Source organism: Sciurus carolinensis, chromosome 18, assembly GCF_902686445.1.
Source record: "Sciurus carolinensis chromosome 18, mSciCar1.2, whole genome shotgun sequence".
Classification (NCBI taxonomy): Eukaryota; Metazoa; Chordata; class Mammalia; order Rodentia; family Sciuridae; genus Sciurus; species Sciurus carolinensis.
In genome coordinates this window covers 15,764,204-15,780,822 of record NC_062230.1, presented here as the reverse complement: position 1 = coordinate 15,780,822, position 16,619 = coordinate 15,764,204, and the positions used below count along the sequence as shown (strand labels likewise).

The window sequence follows — 16,619 nt, the reverse complement described above, 5'->3', positions numbered from 1 at the left end:
GTTGCCGTTGGTGCCAGGCAGAGCCATGGCCCCAAGCCAGATTTGAGTGAAGGCCAGGAGAGGCCTGGTTCACCAGCCACTGCCTGGGTTGCCAGGAATCCACCACAGAAAGTGAAGACCTCTTTCTCTCCTCTTCTCTTGCCAGGATCCTGGACTTCCGCAGAGTCCCTCCTGTGGCCGGCAGGATGGTCAACATGACCAAGGAAATTCGGGATGTCACTCGAGACAAGAAGTTGTGGAGGACCTTCTTTGTCTCTCCAGGTAGCTATGTATGGCCCTTCATGCAGCCCCCAACAGGTGGCGCCCTTGGCCGCCTCTAGAGAGGGGTCATGCAAAGGCCACTCCTGCTTCCACTTGGAGAAGGCCAGGTGCCCCTTCCCTTTCCATGTGTATGGATCCGCCCACAAGGTTCCAGAAACCAGGGCAGGGCTCTTCCTCACTCTCAGGCCCTGTGCTAGGCAGGAAGGTTATTTTTACATTTGTTCACTGTTTGGTTTAAAAGGCAAAGGAACTCACTCTCAGATAGGCTCAGCCTCTCCGGTGGCCTTGTCCACCCAGAGACCTCCCTTCTCCCAGACGCTCCCCAGCAAGACACACACCTGGCAACAGGCCAGGCAGCCCCTTCCCTCAAGGAACCAACTGGTGAGAGCAGCAGCTTCCCATCTCTGGTGCCCTTGGAGGAGGCACAGGTGCTGGCCTCTCAGGTGCACCACAGAGATCCTCAGTTCACAGGAGCCCTGACACTTTGCTTGTGAATCCCAAGTGTGCACCCACGCTAATCACTCCCACTCAGTTATCCGCCTGGTTGCTTTAGTCCTGGTGTCGGAAGCTCCGCTGATCTCGCTGATCTCGCTGTCTGAGCTCTTCCTTGCACGGGGCCCCTGCTGAGCTGCTTCCTACCACTGAGCTGTGGGGAGCCTCCGACTTCTTCTCCATTCTTGAGAGTGCCCAGTGGCTCCAGCGATGCCAGCAAAGCGGAATGAAGTGGTGGGTGTGTAAACTAGGCTGGCTGAAGACGATCACACCACAGGAGCACCCCAGCCACATGCCCAGCTCCGTAATTCGTGCACATAAATCCAATTAAGGGCCCTGATTAGCTGCGCCCTAAGAATTGCTGGCACATAAAAGCCCGAACTGAAAACTCGTTTCCTGATGGGTCTCAGATCAGCGTGCGCAGCATCGCCTCTTAACTGCATTGGTGAGCTTGTCAGAAACGAGGGCCAGGAATCCGTACTTCAGCGGAGCTCTGTTCTTATCCTCCAGCACACATCTGCACGCTCATATGGTCTCCTCCTCTAATGAGAGAAAAATAGGACAGAAATTCCCAAAGGGCAGAGAGGAATGTTCCCTACTCCCCTGGCCCCTCCTGACAGAATCAAGGGACCCAATAAGAGCCTGTGAGTTGGCAGGGTCTTTGGGGTTGGTTGTGCTTAGGCCACGCCAGAGCTGGGACTGTGTCACTCACAGGCAGCTCAGCCCTCTGGACACGGTGCTGTGAGAAGGGGTCTTCTCTTGAAGGGCTTTCCTGCAGGGACCTTACCCTCTGGGGCCCCTCCCCACCTCCGCCCTGACCTCAGAACTTGGCAGTTGGCCATGATGTTCACTCCTCCACCGTGTCACCAGCGCCACCACTGCCAGCCCCATCTCCTGCCCCACTGCTTGTGGGAACACCACCCTGCCGTCCAGCCTTGCACACCCAGAGAGAAGCCACACAGCCCTCTGGCGGTGCACACCTGGGAGCAGTGCCACCGGGCAGCCACTCAGCTGCACTCAGACCTTTGACTCCTCTTCACTGTTTTTTCCTTTATTGTGACTTTTGCAGCAACATATTTCAAAGGTTCAAAATATTGAGAGAATAACACCCCCAGGCGTTGGTGCCCACCCCCAGGTGAGCAGTTGCTGACAGACATTCTTAGACCCAATGCCCTGCACTTCAGAGCAAAAGACAACACAGGTCCAGGGCTGGGCAGGGAGGGCCCTAAGTCTCCCGCATCTGATAAGCTGAGAACGGGCCTTGACTATGTCATGACCCCAGCTGCCCATGGAGTGCAGGCTCAGCATCAGGACCGTGGGCAGGGGAGAGCCCAGCACCCCACAGCCCTGGGCCCCAGCTGGAGAAGGCTGCTTCTCCTGGTGGCATGGGCAGGTGGGACAGGTCCACCACATTGGGCAGGACTGTGCTTTCTAGCTGACACCCAGCACTGCTGGGCCGTCTCTGGCTGGGCAAGCAACAAGGGCTCAGGCGACAGGCACAGTAGGCTCAGGGCTGAAAGCCGTACAGCTTCTCCGGAGCTCCAAAGACGGGCCTGTGGGGCAGGTTGTCCTTGTCCTGCTTTTAGTTTTATTGAGGTGAGATTGGCCTTCAGTGATAGGTATATCACATTTAGACAGTTAAGCTTGGTGGCACTGAATACAGATGCTGTGGCACCCTCTGCCATCAGGACAGGACCTTGGGTCCAGCCCCCTGAGCTGCCTCCCATGTTCCTGGTCAGCCACCTGCTGTGGTTTTGAGCACCTTGGAGGCTCACAGCGTGTCCTTTGGTTCTGTTCCATCACCATGTTGACTCCAAGGTTCACCCATGTTATTTGAGTCTCTGGAGTTTGTGGAGGACTGTGCCCTGGGTGGATGTCTCCGTTCTGTTTGTCCATTCACCTGTCAACAGGCATCGTAGGGACATGGTTAACTAACTTGCCCAAGATCAAGCAGAGGAGCTGGGATTCAAGGATGCAGGAAAGGGAAGCAAGAGGTTTCCATGCCAGGTGTCACTTCCCCACTGATGGGGTACAGACTCCTGAGACAGCAACCCAAGTGGCTCCCAAGGACAGAGCCGCTGAAGCAGTTGAAGCCGCCTGCTCCAGAATTCTTGGCACCAATGGATTTAGGTCAATTTCTAATAGCGAAGGATTGTGGATATTTTTGTTTTTAAAAACAAAAGTCTGAGCCACCTCTTCGCCTGAACAGCTAAATCAAGATCCTTCCACCTCCCTCTTTGGTTGGCATTTGGTACCCCTCCTGGCCCTCAGCAGGGAACTATCAGTTCTGAGTCCCAGGAGCCTCAGAGGCCACTTAAATCCCTCCTTGAATGACTCGCTAGAGTTGTCATGAACCGGGGACTCCACAGCAGACATCCGCCATGGCTTTTGGCTTTCGATGACATTTTCTGCCAGCTGCAGATTCGCCCATGGTACTCCAGAAGTTGCCTGATGGCCCCAGGCCCCAGGGGCATGTTGCACCTGGACAGCACGCTCTTGACCTCTGCTGGGCTGGGCTCTGCCGCCACTTTAGAGTGCCGCCTCAGGGATCCCACCTCCTGCCCCGGGGCGCTGCTGTCAGCGGGTTTCTTCCCAGAGCCTTTGGGAATGTGTGGCTTCCTCTGGAGCAGCGGGTCTCAGGAGCCAGCTTTGACCTCATTTTAGAAAAGAAAATCTGCTCAGAGTCATCAGTATCCATTCTGCTCTGCTTGCACTTCCCGACCCATCCGATGCCAAAACCGTCACCCCTGCTTCACTGACACCAGGTCAACGGGAGACTCCAGTCCACGGCCGGTGTCTGCTGCCTCCGTGTGGCTCTCCTCTGGGTTTGGTCAAGAAAGAGAAAATCCCAGGCATCCAGGAAGACAGCCAGGGCAACAGAGGGGCAATAGTGGCCCTCAGGTCCCAGGGACACTGCAGGAAGGAGATGGGCTAGAGCCTAGACACAGTGGGGTCTGTCAAAGTCACATTCAGAGAGGGCAGTTAAAGTGCCTGACACCACACAGCTGTGGAGCAGAACCCAAGACTTTGAAGCCCCAAATGCTCAAGGAACATGCTCCTTGACCTTTTCTGTAAATTTCTGCAAGGTGGACACTTCTAGATGGCCTCCCCCAGGCAGGACACACGTCATGGGCAGCTCCCAAAGCCACCCGCCCCTCCGGGCCTCAGTCCCCACACAGCATAGAGGTTTTCCCCAGATTGGCCCGAGTTTGGCTAGGTGGTCATCAAGACAGTCCACTCTGTCCCATTTGAATACACATCGAGAAAGAATGGGGCTTCCAGTGTGGGTCTTCTGCCAGCCACTAGAGGGCCACCCCCGAAAGAGGCATGTCCACTGCCCTGTGCAATGTTGTGGCCCACATTCCAGGGTGGATGACCACGTCTCCTCCGGCATGGTGACCCACCTCCTGCTGAGCCAACCTCTGTCCCTCAGATAGGCCCATCCTGGACCCTAGGCACACGGGCCAGGGCCTTCTGGGATCATGAGGAGGACTATGTGCTCATGGCCCCAGGTCAGGACCAGGCCCTGGGAGAGGCCCTGGCCTTCCCCCACTCTCTGTCTACTAGAGCTGCTAATTGAAAAGGATGCCCCCTTACCCCTTAAAGTGGGGCCGCCCTCTATGCTCCATGGTCACCTTCGCTGGACTTCACGTAGTTGCCTTATGTGATGCTTCTCCCAAGCTGTGGGCACAGCTCAACCCTCATGCACAGGTGAGGAGCTGAGCAGAGATGTGTGCTGCCTCTCCCAGGTCATGCAGCTGGAAGGGACCCTGACTCTCAGAGACCCAGCCCCACCCCAGATGCTCTTTAGAGTGGGCTTTGGAGCTGGTGAGGAGGGAGCTGTGGACTGTGAAATACTTGCCCTCTTAAGGCAATACCGCCTAGAACTGGCTCAGGAGGACATGGCTGTCGGCATGATCGACTTTCATGGCACCCTGAAAATGGACTGAATTGTGTCAGCAGCCAGAGCCATGCAGCTGACCCCCTAAGACGGTCCTACAATAATTATCCGACTTTGGTGCTGGGATGGAGGCCAGGAAGGGGAGAGGCAGTGGGCAGCTCATGGGGAGCCTGGCAGCTGGAACATGCTGTGTTCCTCAGGCTTCGGTTATGCCAGCACCCTCCCCTCTCTCCATCTGCCCCTCTGTGACCCTCACTGGCCATTCTCCTGACCCTGTGAGTGGGAAGGAGCAGGAAGCAAGGCAGTGCCCCTCCTGCTCCACCAGAGGCTTCCTCCTGTCTCCACAATCCCAGGCATTTGCAGGTTTCTCCTGACCAAACAAGTCAGAGCAGGAAAACACAGATTTACTCAGTAAACAAGTACAAGAATAGACCCTCCATGGGCCGTGATCGGTGTGCACCCTCAGCAGGCATGCTGTAAACCGTGACGGCCAGGAGCTTGCGGATTTTAAACTTTCGAGATAGAATTCACGTGCCATAAGTCACCATTTCAAGGTGTGTGATTCAGTGGTTTTAGTACATGCACTCTGTTTTGCAAACCCAGAACATTTCCCCCACCCAAGAAAGACCCCAGAGCCTGCCCCAGCACTCGAGATGCCCCTGAGCCCGTGCGTGGGGCACCCCCTGCCTGGCTTCTCTCACCAGGCACAATGTCCTCTCCGCTGGTCTGCACCGCAGCCTCTCAGCACTCTGTTCCCGTCCAGGGATGGATGAGACTTGGTTGTGTGAGAATTCTGCATCTTGTTTAGCTGGTGGCTTTGAGGCTGGGTTCCTGCTGTGAGCACATTCGGGCAAAGGGCAGGAACACATTTCGTTTTTGTTAAGTAGATGCCTGCACGTGGGGCCGCTGGGTCACATGCTAACTCCTGCTTAACCAGCACCTGTGCAGGTCACCGCCCCAGCAGGGCACTGCGTTTCCAGTGCCCCACGTCCTCGCCAAACTTGCTATCATCCAGTCCTTCAATCAGAACCAGCCTCATGGGTGTGAGATGCTTTCTCCTTGTGGGTTTGACTTGTGTTTCTCTGATGACCACTGATGTCGAGCATCTTTTCATAGGCTTGTTGACCATTTTTGTATCTTCTTTGGAAAAAGATCCATTCATGTTCTTTGCCCATGTATTAATTGGGATTTTTTTTTATTATTCTGTCATGAGAATCCTTTATATATCCCTCAATAGTAGATCCCCATCAGCTTTGTGATTTGCAAAGATTTTCCCATTTTGTGGATTCTCTCTTTCTTCATGGTACAAATCATTCTGGGGGCTACTGAACAGAGACTCTGGAGTTTCCATGGATTGCAGCCCCTGGATTCTGGGGTGAGGAGAAGTCAGCCAGCTCCTCCCTCAGACTCTAGGGCTGTGGGGCCTAAGAGCCCACAGCAGGGTTAACTCGAGGCATGGGGCTGGAGGTGGTCACTGAGGCCATGTGAGGATGGGGGTGAGTCCTGCCCTTGAGACGCTCCAGGCAGAGCCCTGGAGGACCAGGATGGCACAGGGGGACAGCTGAAGGTGACAGGTCTGTCTCTCCCACCAGCCAACAACATCTGCTTCTATGGGGAGTGCTCCTACTACTGCTCCACAGAGCACGCCCTGTGTGGGAGACCAGACCAGATAGAGGGCTCCCTGGCAGCCTTCCTGCCCGACCTGTCCCTGGCCAAGAGAAAGACCTGGCGCAACCCCTGGCGGCGCTCCTACCACAAGCGCAAGAAAGCAGAGTGAGTGCAGAGCTGGGCCCCAGGGACTGGGATGGCGGTTCACTCTGCAGCTAGGACGCCAGGCCTGGGAGGGCTTCGGGTTGTCATGGCCACAGGACAGGAAGGGGTGGCAGGGCCAGGTGTGAATCCAACTCTGTGCAGCTTGTGAGAGCACAGTGGGCCAGGTAAGTAGGAAGGGCCCTGACCTGAGAATTAGAAGCCCCCTAGGCACTGGTCTTACTGCAAGGTCCTTCAACACATGCCTTAGTATTTGAGCTTGGCCCTTGCCCCCAATCCCTCTTGTCCCTTACACAAAAGAAGCATGCCCTACTCTTTCAACCAAGGTGTTCTTGTAGGTACCATGTCCAGGCACTGTTTCTTAACACAGAGCCGATGGTAGCCTCAGGCCTGGTTGGGGCCTCTGCCAAGGCGTGGTCACCTCCCAGACCTATAATCCTATTAATGCAACCTCATAGCCCACAGTCAAGGCACGTTCTCTGCAGACACTTGGCCTCCATCCCAAGCCCTCGTTGCCTGGAGTGGCCCCACTGGCTTGTGCTCTCCTGAGCCCAGTAGCCCCAGAATTTGTCCTGGTTCTCCCTGCCCATGAAGGAGTCCCCCTCACACTGGCTCCCCTGCAGGTGGGAAGTTGACCCCGACTACTGTGAGGAGGTGAAGCAGACTCCACCCTATGACAGCGGCCACCGGGTCCTGGACATCATGGATATGACCATCTTTGATTTCCTCATGGGTACGTCCATGGGACATGCTGGCCACTGGGGATGTGGGGTCCGGGTCCACCTGTGCCAACCCAGAACTCCCAGTGGACACGCCTGGCACCACACATTTGAGGAGGGACTAGTTCCCATTCTGCCGGGTTGTACCCCCGAGGCTGTTCTTGGGGTGGACAGGAGGTGCCACTCTCAGTGGGCAGAGGCCTCTGAGCACCTGTACTTATCCCTGCAGGGAATATGGACCGCCACCACTATGAGACTTTTGAGAAGTTTGGAAATGAGACCTTCATTATCCACTTGGACAACGGAAGAGGGTGGGTCCCCTCACACCTCAGACCCCAACAGGCTGGCCACCTCTGCCCTGTGTGTGGCCCAGCCCACAGCAAGAAGAGGCAGGCCGTGGTGAACAGGGAAGCCCCCGAGGGCCCATCCCTTTGTGAAATGCAGGATGCCAGCCCCAGGCTCCATTCAGGGGTAACAGGGTCCCCATCACAGGGAGGGACAGCGGTTGACCTTGTCAGGTGCAGTAACCCTGGGAGGTGTGTCCATTGTCCCCTTCTGCTGCCCCAGGAAAACAGGCCCAAACAGGCTCCATCTGGGAGAGAGTGGCCTCCATTTAACAGCAGGAGAATGGTCATTCCCAAAAGGCTGCCCGGCCTTCGCACCCCGCTCAGCGCCCTGATGTTGTGCTTTCTCGCCGCAGGTTTGGGAAATACGCACATGACGAGCTTTCCATCCTGGTGCCTCTACAGCAGTGCTGCAGGTAGGGCCCAAGGCCACCCCTGGCTGTGCAGGCCCAGAGGAGGCCAGCTCTCCCTCCTCCCTGTGTGACACTGGAGACAGGCGCCTGTACCTGGTGGCCAGCCCCCAGCCATACCACGGCCATCAGCTCTCTGCCCACCCATCACAACCCTGAGTTCCAGGGACCCCACAAGGACACAGGCTGGCTCCTGTCACCACAGCCCTGTGACGATGCCAAGCCCCAGAGCAGGCACCAGCTTAGAACCAAGGACCCTGCCCCTGCCCATCCACCCATCCCTCCCACAGCTGGGGGTACAAGGCAAAGTGGTTTGTGCTTCTCTCAGAAGACATCTCAGGATCTACCCACCCAAGGTCAAGGCCAGTGGGTGAGCTTGCCTATGTCTGCCCCAAGGCTCAGGGTGCCTGCCCACATCCCTACAAGATAGGGCCCTGTCCATGTACAGATGAGAGGCAGGGCCAGAAAGGTACCAATCTCGGATCTGTCCATCTCTCTGTCTCTCTGCCTCCCTCAGTCTCTCTCCATCTCTCCCTCTGTCTCTCTCAGCTTCTGTTCTCTCTCCCGGTCTCTTTCATCTTCTCCCTGCCCCCCGCCCTGGGGCAACCCGCCCCCAGCCCATGCTCACAGCCACCTCTCCACAGGATCAGGAAGTCCACCTACCTGCGCCTGCAGCTGCTGGCTAAGGACGAGTACAAGCTGAGCCTGTTGATGGCTGAGTCTCTGCAGAGGGACAGGGTGGCACCCGTCCTCTTCCGCCTGCACCTGGAGGCCCTGGACCGGCGGCTGCGCATCGTGCTACAGGCCGTGCGTGATTGTGTGGAGAGAGATGGGCTACGCAGCGTGGTGGAGGACGACCTGGACCCTGGGCACAGAACCTCCACTGAGAGGTAGTGACCTGCACCACCTGCACTGCCCACAATAGGAGCGTGGCTGCACATGCCGCATCAGGAGCTTGGTGAAGTCGCGGACAGGACAGGGTTGTCCCTGCAGTGACCTGCCGTCCAGTGGCGTGGCCACCTGAGGGGCTCCAGCAGGACACTTCCGTGCTTCTCCAAGACCAGGACAGACAGGATGCACTGCCTGTGCTCCCACAGGAGGCAGCAGCAATAGAGGCCTCCCGTCCTTTTTGTAGGAAAGGAAGCCTTATTCACTGTTTTATATTTACATAAGGTACAGTGTACCAAGGGAGGGACGTCTGCACAGACCACGGTCACCTCTAGCCCTGCCCGAGGGCTGCCTCCAGGTTCTATGTGGTGCCTGTGCTCTGCACCTTCTCTTTCTGCTCTTGCCTCCCAGGCCTCCGCATTTAGAGGCTGGAGAGCCCCTTTGGGGATAAAAGAGGTTCCCAGTGGACGTCAGGGCCTGCGTGTGGACAGATGGATGCCCAAATGTGAATGACCAGTTACTCCCGATGTCCAGCAGTGGCCCCGCCTCTCTCCATTGCAGCGGGCACCACTCACCCACGGCTTTTCTCTGGACAGTTGGTGTAAATGTCACGTGGGTCCTCGGGGACCACAGCAGCAGGTCGACCTTCCCAGAATTTTTGTGGAGTAGTTTGCGATGTGGTAAAAGTGCAATAAAGATACGGCAAGCGTGTATTTTCAGCCTCACTGGGGCAGGGCCCTCACACCCTGGTGCTTAGCCACCCGCCCACCAGTCCTCCCAGAAAGGCCTGGAGCCAGAAATGGCCAAGGCCCAGCATCCACAATGCCCATGTGGCCCAAAGCCATGGCCTGCTGCCGGGGAGCCGCCTGCCAACCCCTGGGATAAACAGGCCTGGTGAGGCCTGCACTCCCCAAAGTCAGGGGTGGATGTGAGGAGAGGAAAAGGCAGCTGCAGAGCCCTCTAAGGACTGGGTGGAGATCCCTGAGGCCACACGAAGCCCAGAGGGCCACACCCTGTCATGCAGGCACACCGTGTCTCCAGCAGGAGCTGCTCCGAGCTGGGGGCAGCTGGGAGACACCAGCCCCTTCCCAGAACCTGAGACCCACCTGCAGGGAAGGCCTTCGCTCCCTCCAGCAAGTGGTGCCACCACCCCAGGGAGCAGGCCTACAAGCAAATGTGACAGAGGCTCGTCACAGACCACACACCTCCAAGTCACCAGAATCCTGGAACAGAGGTCCTCCTCCTGCCAGGCGTTTCCTTGCCTGTCATCTGCCAGCCACTGGCAGCCCTGCCCAGGGCACTCTGCTGAGGGAGGCTCCGTGTGCACTGGGCCCTGGGAGGCAGTCTACTAGGTCGCTGTGCTCCAAAGCCACATTGCAAGGCTGGTTTCAATTTTCTCATTTCACAGGTGGGAAACAGGCCGGGAGAGGGGAAGCCAAGCCATAAACCAGGTTAGACTCCCAGAACAACAGAGCCAGAGTCAAAGATCCCAAGAGCCCAAGAGGGGCACAAGGCCTCCGGATCCTGAGCCAAGGCTGGGCTCAGATGTGGGCTCCACACCGCCAAAAAGCAGACAGCCTCGGGCTGACAGATCTTTAGAGGAAACAGCAGAGTGATGAAGGGACCCCAGGGTCTGCCTCCCCGTCCTGTCAGCACAAGGCCCCGTGCCCCCACAGTGTGGGCAGCTGCACAACCCTAACTTTCTCTCGGCCAGTCCACTTCTGGCCAGGACAACCAGCATGTCCAAAGGTGCATCTGAGCCTCCACCTCAGTCTATCGGGGGCTGGGGTACAAGTGTCAGCCACGCACTGTGGGCCAGGCTGGGTCACACAGGAGTCACAAAACATCAGATTGGGAGGGACTGTCCCCAGGGTCCCCTTCCAAGTACCCTGTAGGTCCACAGGACAGCTGAACTGTGATGTGGGAGGTCACAAGGCAGCAGAGAAGCCAGGGACACAGATAAACATGCCCTTGAGACCATTTGGCGGCTGCACCGGATCAGCCCAGCACAGAGCCTGCACAGGGCTCAAGAAGTTCGGATGCTAGTATTCTTGAGACAGCCATGATATAACTGGCTCTCAAGGGGTTGGGCTGATGGAGGTGGATCTCAGGGGCTTGAGCCGCTGCAGTCTTCTGCATGCTCAGTCTGCCCTGCCCACTGCAGGTGGCTCTGGGACGTCTGGGCTGGCCACGAAAAAGAAAAATTAAATCCTCTTGAGCTGCACCCTGGCCATCCTTGGCCGAGGCAAGGGGGCGGCCTGAGAGCAGGAGAGAATAGCCAGGGATAGCAGTAAGAGAAGGAGCCCTGGCCAGTAGGGCAGGCCAATGTCCAGTGTGCGGGTTCCTTGCTGCTGACCATGAGTCAACAGCAGGAATCCTCAGCCACCTCTTTGTGGAGAGTACAGAAGAGAAAGGACAGCTCAGTGACACCCAGAGACCAGCACAGAGGCAGGGAAGAGTTTGGGTGCCAGAGATCAAGAAGGGCATTAGAGCAGCGTGTGTGGGAGAGACTGAACAGGAAGAAGAAACTGGAAGGAACAGGAGATGAAATCGAGGACATCTCCAGAGAAAGAAGGGAGACCAGAGATAGAAGCAGGAAAGCCGAGCAATGTCACAAGAAGATGTAGCCCTCAGGTCAGGAAGCTGTGCGACTCCAGCGCCTGGGAATGCCTGCCTGCAGCCCGCTCCAGGGCAGTTCCAGGGCTGCTGGGTGATGGCAACATTCCTTCAAAGTGCCCTCAGAAACCTCGTCCCCAGCGCGGCAGTGTGGCCATGGTGGTGGACATTTTGAGCACAGTGTGAAGCTGGCACCAGAGGACAGGTCCTCCAAAAGCAGAAAAAAGAACAGGAATGCAAAGAGACAAGGGGTCGGGTGGCAATCTTAGGATCCCAGGAGACCCTGCTACCCTGGTGCAGTAGACAGATGGGACACCAGGAGCTTGACGAACAGGAGGAAACAACTCTGCAAGCTCAGCCGCGAGAGAGCACCTCCCGTGCCCCAGGAGGCAGAGGCCACCCAAGAAAAGACAAGCAAGTTGGGCTACTCACCACCAGCTGGGGGGATTTGCACAAGAGCTTTCCAGCGTGACAGATGTGGCGTGAAGCTGAAACAGTGCAGCCTAAGCCTGACGTTTAGCCACAGGGAGGCAAATCCCCAAACAGCAAAGCACCTGGGGAAACTTGCAGCAATGGACTTTCTCTGGGCTTTGCTGGGGGAGGGGACTGCCTTCATGACTTCATCTATGGTGTCATTAAAGACTTGGAACATTATTGTCTATTGCTTTGGTACAAATTCAAACCAAACTTTGCACTGGGCAGAGGTAAACAGGGTCAGCCCCAGCCCCTGTGCTGGCCAACAAGTGTCCCCAGCAGCCCCCATCTCCTGTTCTCTTCGCTCCTTGCTGTTGCTCAGGAATCACTGTCCTGTTGAGCCACTTCACAGCTTGGTAAACTGAGGCACCAACAGGTAAAGTGGATCCTTGGGTTCAGCACACAGTGCAAACCCCCACCTGTCCCTCACCCCAGGACCGTGTGCTCTCCCTGTAGCCTCTGGGTTGGCACAAAGCTGCAATGCCAGGCAGCAGAGTCAGCGCTGCTGCAATGACAAGACCTGACCGGAGCCCATGCCGAAAGCAGAGCAGCTTCAACGAACCCCTGGCGGACAGAGCAGTGGTGCTTCCATAAACAGCCTTCCAGCAGAGCAGCCTGAGACGCAAGGTAGAATTCAAACAGGACTTAAAGAAAAGATCCAGGTGCATGCCTGTAATTTCACTGACTCAGGAGGCTGAGTCAGGAGGATCTCAAGTTCAAAGGCAGCCTCAGCAACTTAGCAAGGCCCTAAGCAATTCGGTGAGACCCTATCTCTAAATAGAATATAAAAAGGGGCTGGGGATGTGGCTCAGTGGTTAGGCACCCCTGTGTTCAATCCCTGGTACAAAAAAAAAGACCCTCCTCAGTGGGTCTGGGCTTCATTTTGCCGAGTCCAGGAATGAGGAGGAAGAGGTAGCAGTGCAGAGGGCTCCTGCCCAGGGCTGGCCTCCCTCTCCCCGAAATAAAATAGATAAGAGAACAAACAAATAAATACACAAATGAGACTCACTATGACCTCTGCCCAAAGGGCAGAATGAGCCACCAAGCTGCTGGGCCACCAGTCCCCTGCCCCAGAAATCTGAGATGGGCTCAGAACAAAGTATCCACTGCCCTTCAGATGAGGACAGAGGCTCCTGGGCCCCTGGTAGGCAGGAGGGCTGCAGCCCTGAGTCCCTGCACCCATGTGCCTGCACCCCAGGCACCTCTAGGGCTTAAGAGCCCAGACCTCAGCATCCCCTGACTCCTCATGAAGAGGCTGAGCCTTCACTGCCCCTGGGCTCCCCCCAGGGTCTCATACCCTGAGACACGTGGAACCTCACTGACCTCACAACACGTTGAGCAGGTGCACCCTGCACACCTTGCCCGTGTGGGACCTCTCCCAAGTGCTGCCTTCAGGAGGGTCCCAAGGAGATGAAAAGAGACGGCGGGGACCCTTTGCTGTCCAGGCAGGGGTGGGGCTGCAGTGGGGGAATGGGAGGAGACTGGCCCAGGCTGGGCCAGAACAGAGCAGAACTCCAAGGCCTCCATCTCAGAGAAGCCTCACCCTGATGTGTGAGAACCAGCCTCCAAAGAAAGAAGGGGCCTGAGCCCAGAGAGCAGGCAGACTGACCCCAGCTGCACAAAAGCACCTTCAACTGGGACTTAGGGAAGTAGAGGTGTGTTCTGGCTCCCAAGCCAGGAGGACAGGTTGGCATGCCCAGCAGACAAAGCTGGCTGACGCCAACAGGAAGGTGCTGGCTCCTCTCAAAATCTGTGCACCTGTCCAACCCATGTGTCAGTGACAGTGCACCCTGCCCCAGCGGCTGACAGTGTTGAGACAGTGCGGATCTGCCAGTCTAGAGAGCACCCGGATCCCTGGTGGGCAGGGTGCCTGCAGTCCTGGGTCCCTGCACCCATGTGGGGATCGCTGTGGGACAAGAGCTGCCTCCTGTGAGGTGCCCCCTCCAAGAGGCAGCTGCTCCTGCCCTGAAGCAGGCTGGGAAATGCGGATGGAGTCCTGGAGAGACCCGGAAGGGTGGAGGGTAGGTATGTAACAGCTGGGCTCAACCAACTGCCCCTGGCCTTGACACCCTGCCTGCCCAGGGTTCCAGGACCTGCCTCACGTGCCCACAAGCACCAGGTGTCTCTGTGGCCACCAGAGGCAGGGGAGCCAGGCCTGAGGCACCTGTCCCGCCTGGTCCCTGGCACCATCTAGAGGAGGGCCGGAGAAAGGCAAGAGCCGACCTCAGCAGGCAGTGGCTGTTACCCAGCGAGGCCCCGCCAGCCTTGTCCTCCCCTTGTCCAGGGCTTCAGGTACCCACCAGCCTCTCATGGACAGACCTACAGCCCCGGCCAGAGCCCAGGTCCTAGAAATACCTGGCCCCTCAATACCTGTGGATAAATGAGTGCTCCAAGGCACAAGTGCTTAGTGAGCACCAAGATGTTCTGAGCACAACAATGAAGACTTGCAGACGCTCTCCCTAGACACGAGCAGGGAGTTGGGATTCATCTGGAAGGCAGTGGAAGCTTCCAAAGCGCTCTGATCTCTGGAAGCCTCCAGAAGCCACCACCTTCCCAGCACCACAGGGCCTTTGCACAGCTGGGAGTTCTCTGCCCTGCACCACCTCTTCACCTAGCTTACTCCCACTCCAAGCACTGCTCAAACTGTCTAGGCTGGGCCAGTCCCACCGCACTATGCACTCCCTGAGACCCATCGCCCACCTTCATCTTCAGTGCATCTGTATTTACATTCTTATAATTACATGCATCCACTTCCCTGGTAGACTGGAAGCTCCATGGACAGAAGCACCACTCTACTCTGTGGCGTCCCCTGCCTGCAGGCTGTGGGCCACACAGTGTAGATCCTCTGAATATGCTGAGGGGGAACCATGTGGTCTGGTCCCTCCTGACCCTCAGGCTCATCTTCTGTCTCTGTACTCCTGGGCCCCAGCAAGGCAGAAGCACCAACTTGATCTGAGCCCTTATAGGCTGGGTAGTCTACATACTCTCATCCTGGAGCCCCATCATTGACTGATTCTCTTCCACACCCCCAGCAACCTCTCTGCTGATGTTGGAGGTTCTTATGTTACTGTGTGGGTGCTAGTCCCAAGAACACCCGGGGCCATGCAGGCCGGAACTCCAGCCCCATCCAGCCAGCAGTTACTGTCCAAATCCCATGGGATTCTGTCTCTTTTCCAGGTCATAGTTGGCTTTGTTTCTGAGCCTTCTATGAAGTCTTCGGATGGGAAACACCCATCTCCACCCACGGTGAAGCCTGATTTCATTCATAGGAGACACTGTTCATTAGATAAATATTAGACATTTGGAAGAGAAAGTGACATAGACAGGAATTTATAGAATCATGGTGGGCCCAGCTGATGCAAAGGAACATCTCATTGCTGCTGCAATTGAAGCCAGATGTTCAGGAAGCAGAAGGTCCCCACGATCTTCCCCAGGCAGCATCCTGACTTGAGAGAGTCCTATACCATCCTGGACAGCAGCCTGACCCACCCTGAGCATGGACAGACCCCCCAGCCACAGCCACAAGTGTGTGAACGTGAAGGTCCCGTGAGGGCCACTGCACCGGGCCGGCCTGCCTCTGGTGTCTGAGCAGGCCTACAGCCATGGTTCCATTTATCAGCTCCAATAGCTGGGAATCGCCTGCTGTGTACAGCCCTGTTCCCGATGTCAGGAATGGGACGGGGACAACACAGTCTCTGTCTGCAGGATGCCATCCTGGGCAGAAGTCCAATGGGGGACAATACACGGCAATAACAGGGCCACCCGTGGAAAGTCAGCCCCAGTGGGTTGGGATGACAGAGCACATGGGCCTGCGACAGGTGGGGAGGTGGACACCCGAGTGGGGTGAGATTGGGGCCAAGTGGGAAGTAGACCCAGGCAGACAGGATCTGATGACCAGGGACCCCTGCAGGAACACACAGCAGCCCAACGCCTCCACTCCCCTGTGTCACTGGCTGTGTCCGAGCCTGGATCAGCCAGGCTGTGGCATCCACACTGAAAGCCAAGCTCCACCCTAGGCCTAGGAGAACACTCCCCACAGCAGCCTGCAAGGCTCCCGTTCACACAGAGCCAAGTCCCAGCTAGAACCGGGAGGCTGGGCCTGAGCGAGCCTTTGTCAGCCACTGGCACTCGGGGCCTGGGACATGGCACTTTTCCCTCATGGGCTGTTTTTCACTCTCTGCGCCTCTCCACTGCCCGGGGCTCAGGAGACACCCCTGCTCCAGGGCGCAGCCAGCTCCCCAGCTTCTGGCTTCTCACTGCTGGGACATGCCAGCCTTGTGGTGTCCCCAGGCCACCACAGTCCTGGGTCCCTTCTGTCCTCCCTCTTATGCATCCATGGGCTTCTCTGCCTGAGAAGCATGGGATGTGTGCCTGGCTCCAGCCACCCTCTCGTCCACTCTCTCAGTGAGTTGAGGCATCAGGCAGCCCCTGGGAGGCATGGGAGGACAGTGCTGGGGCACTGAGCACATGGCTGCTCACATCCTGCCTCTCTCTAGCAGAGGGGAGAGGCCCTGGGATGCTCCCAACACTCCTGCAAGTTCTGCCAGGTGGGGCTGGAGGTCATCTCCCCTCTTGGGCTGGTGATGTCTCTTAACAGACCCTAAAGCAAAAAGCAGAAAGTCCCCAGTTCTATGACTGACCCCAGAGAGCAACTTGTCCAATCCACGGGCTGTCAGGAGTCCCAGCAGGAGCTGAGTTGCCTGACTTCCCACTCAAAGCCACAAGGGACACAGGATTGCTCCCA

At 57.0% G+C, this 16,619-nt stretch overlaps 1 protein-coding gene across 1 annotated transcript in view; it reads left to right on the top strand.

Annotated features, from left to right (window-relative positions):
• Fam20c (FAM20C golgi associated secretory pathway kinase) overlaps positions 1 to 12,043 on the top strand; it is a 53,994-nt gene extending 41,951 nt beyond the window's left edge. Inside the window, exons 5-10 of the mRNA XM_047533927.1 lie at positions 146 to 261; positions 6,247 to 6,427; positions 7,048 to 7,157; positions 7,373 to 7,454; positions 7,844 to 7,903; positions 8,542 to 12,043. Coding sequence (XP_047389883.1) covers positions 146 to 261; positions 6,247 to 6,427; positions 7,048 to 7,157; positions 7,373 to 7,454; positions 7,844 to 7,903; positions 8,542 to 8,791 — 799 coding nt within the window. The 3' untranslated portion in view covers positions 8,792 to 12,043. The remainder of the gene's footprint in view (positions 1 to 145; positions 262 to 6,246; positions 6,428 to 7,047; positions 7,158 to 7,372; positions 7,455 to 7,843; positions 7,904 to 8,541) is intronic.
• Positions 12,044 to 16,619: the final 4,576 nt, after the last annotated feature.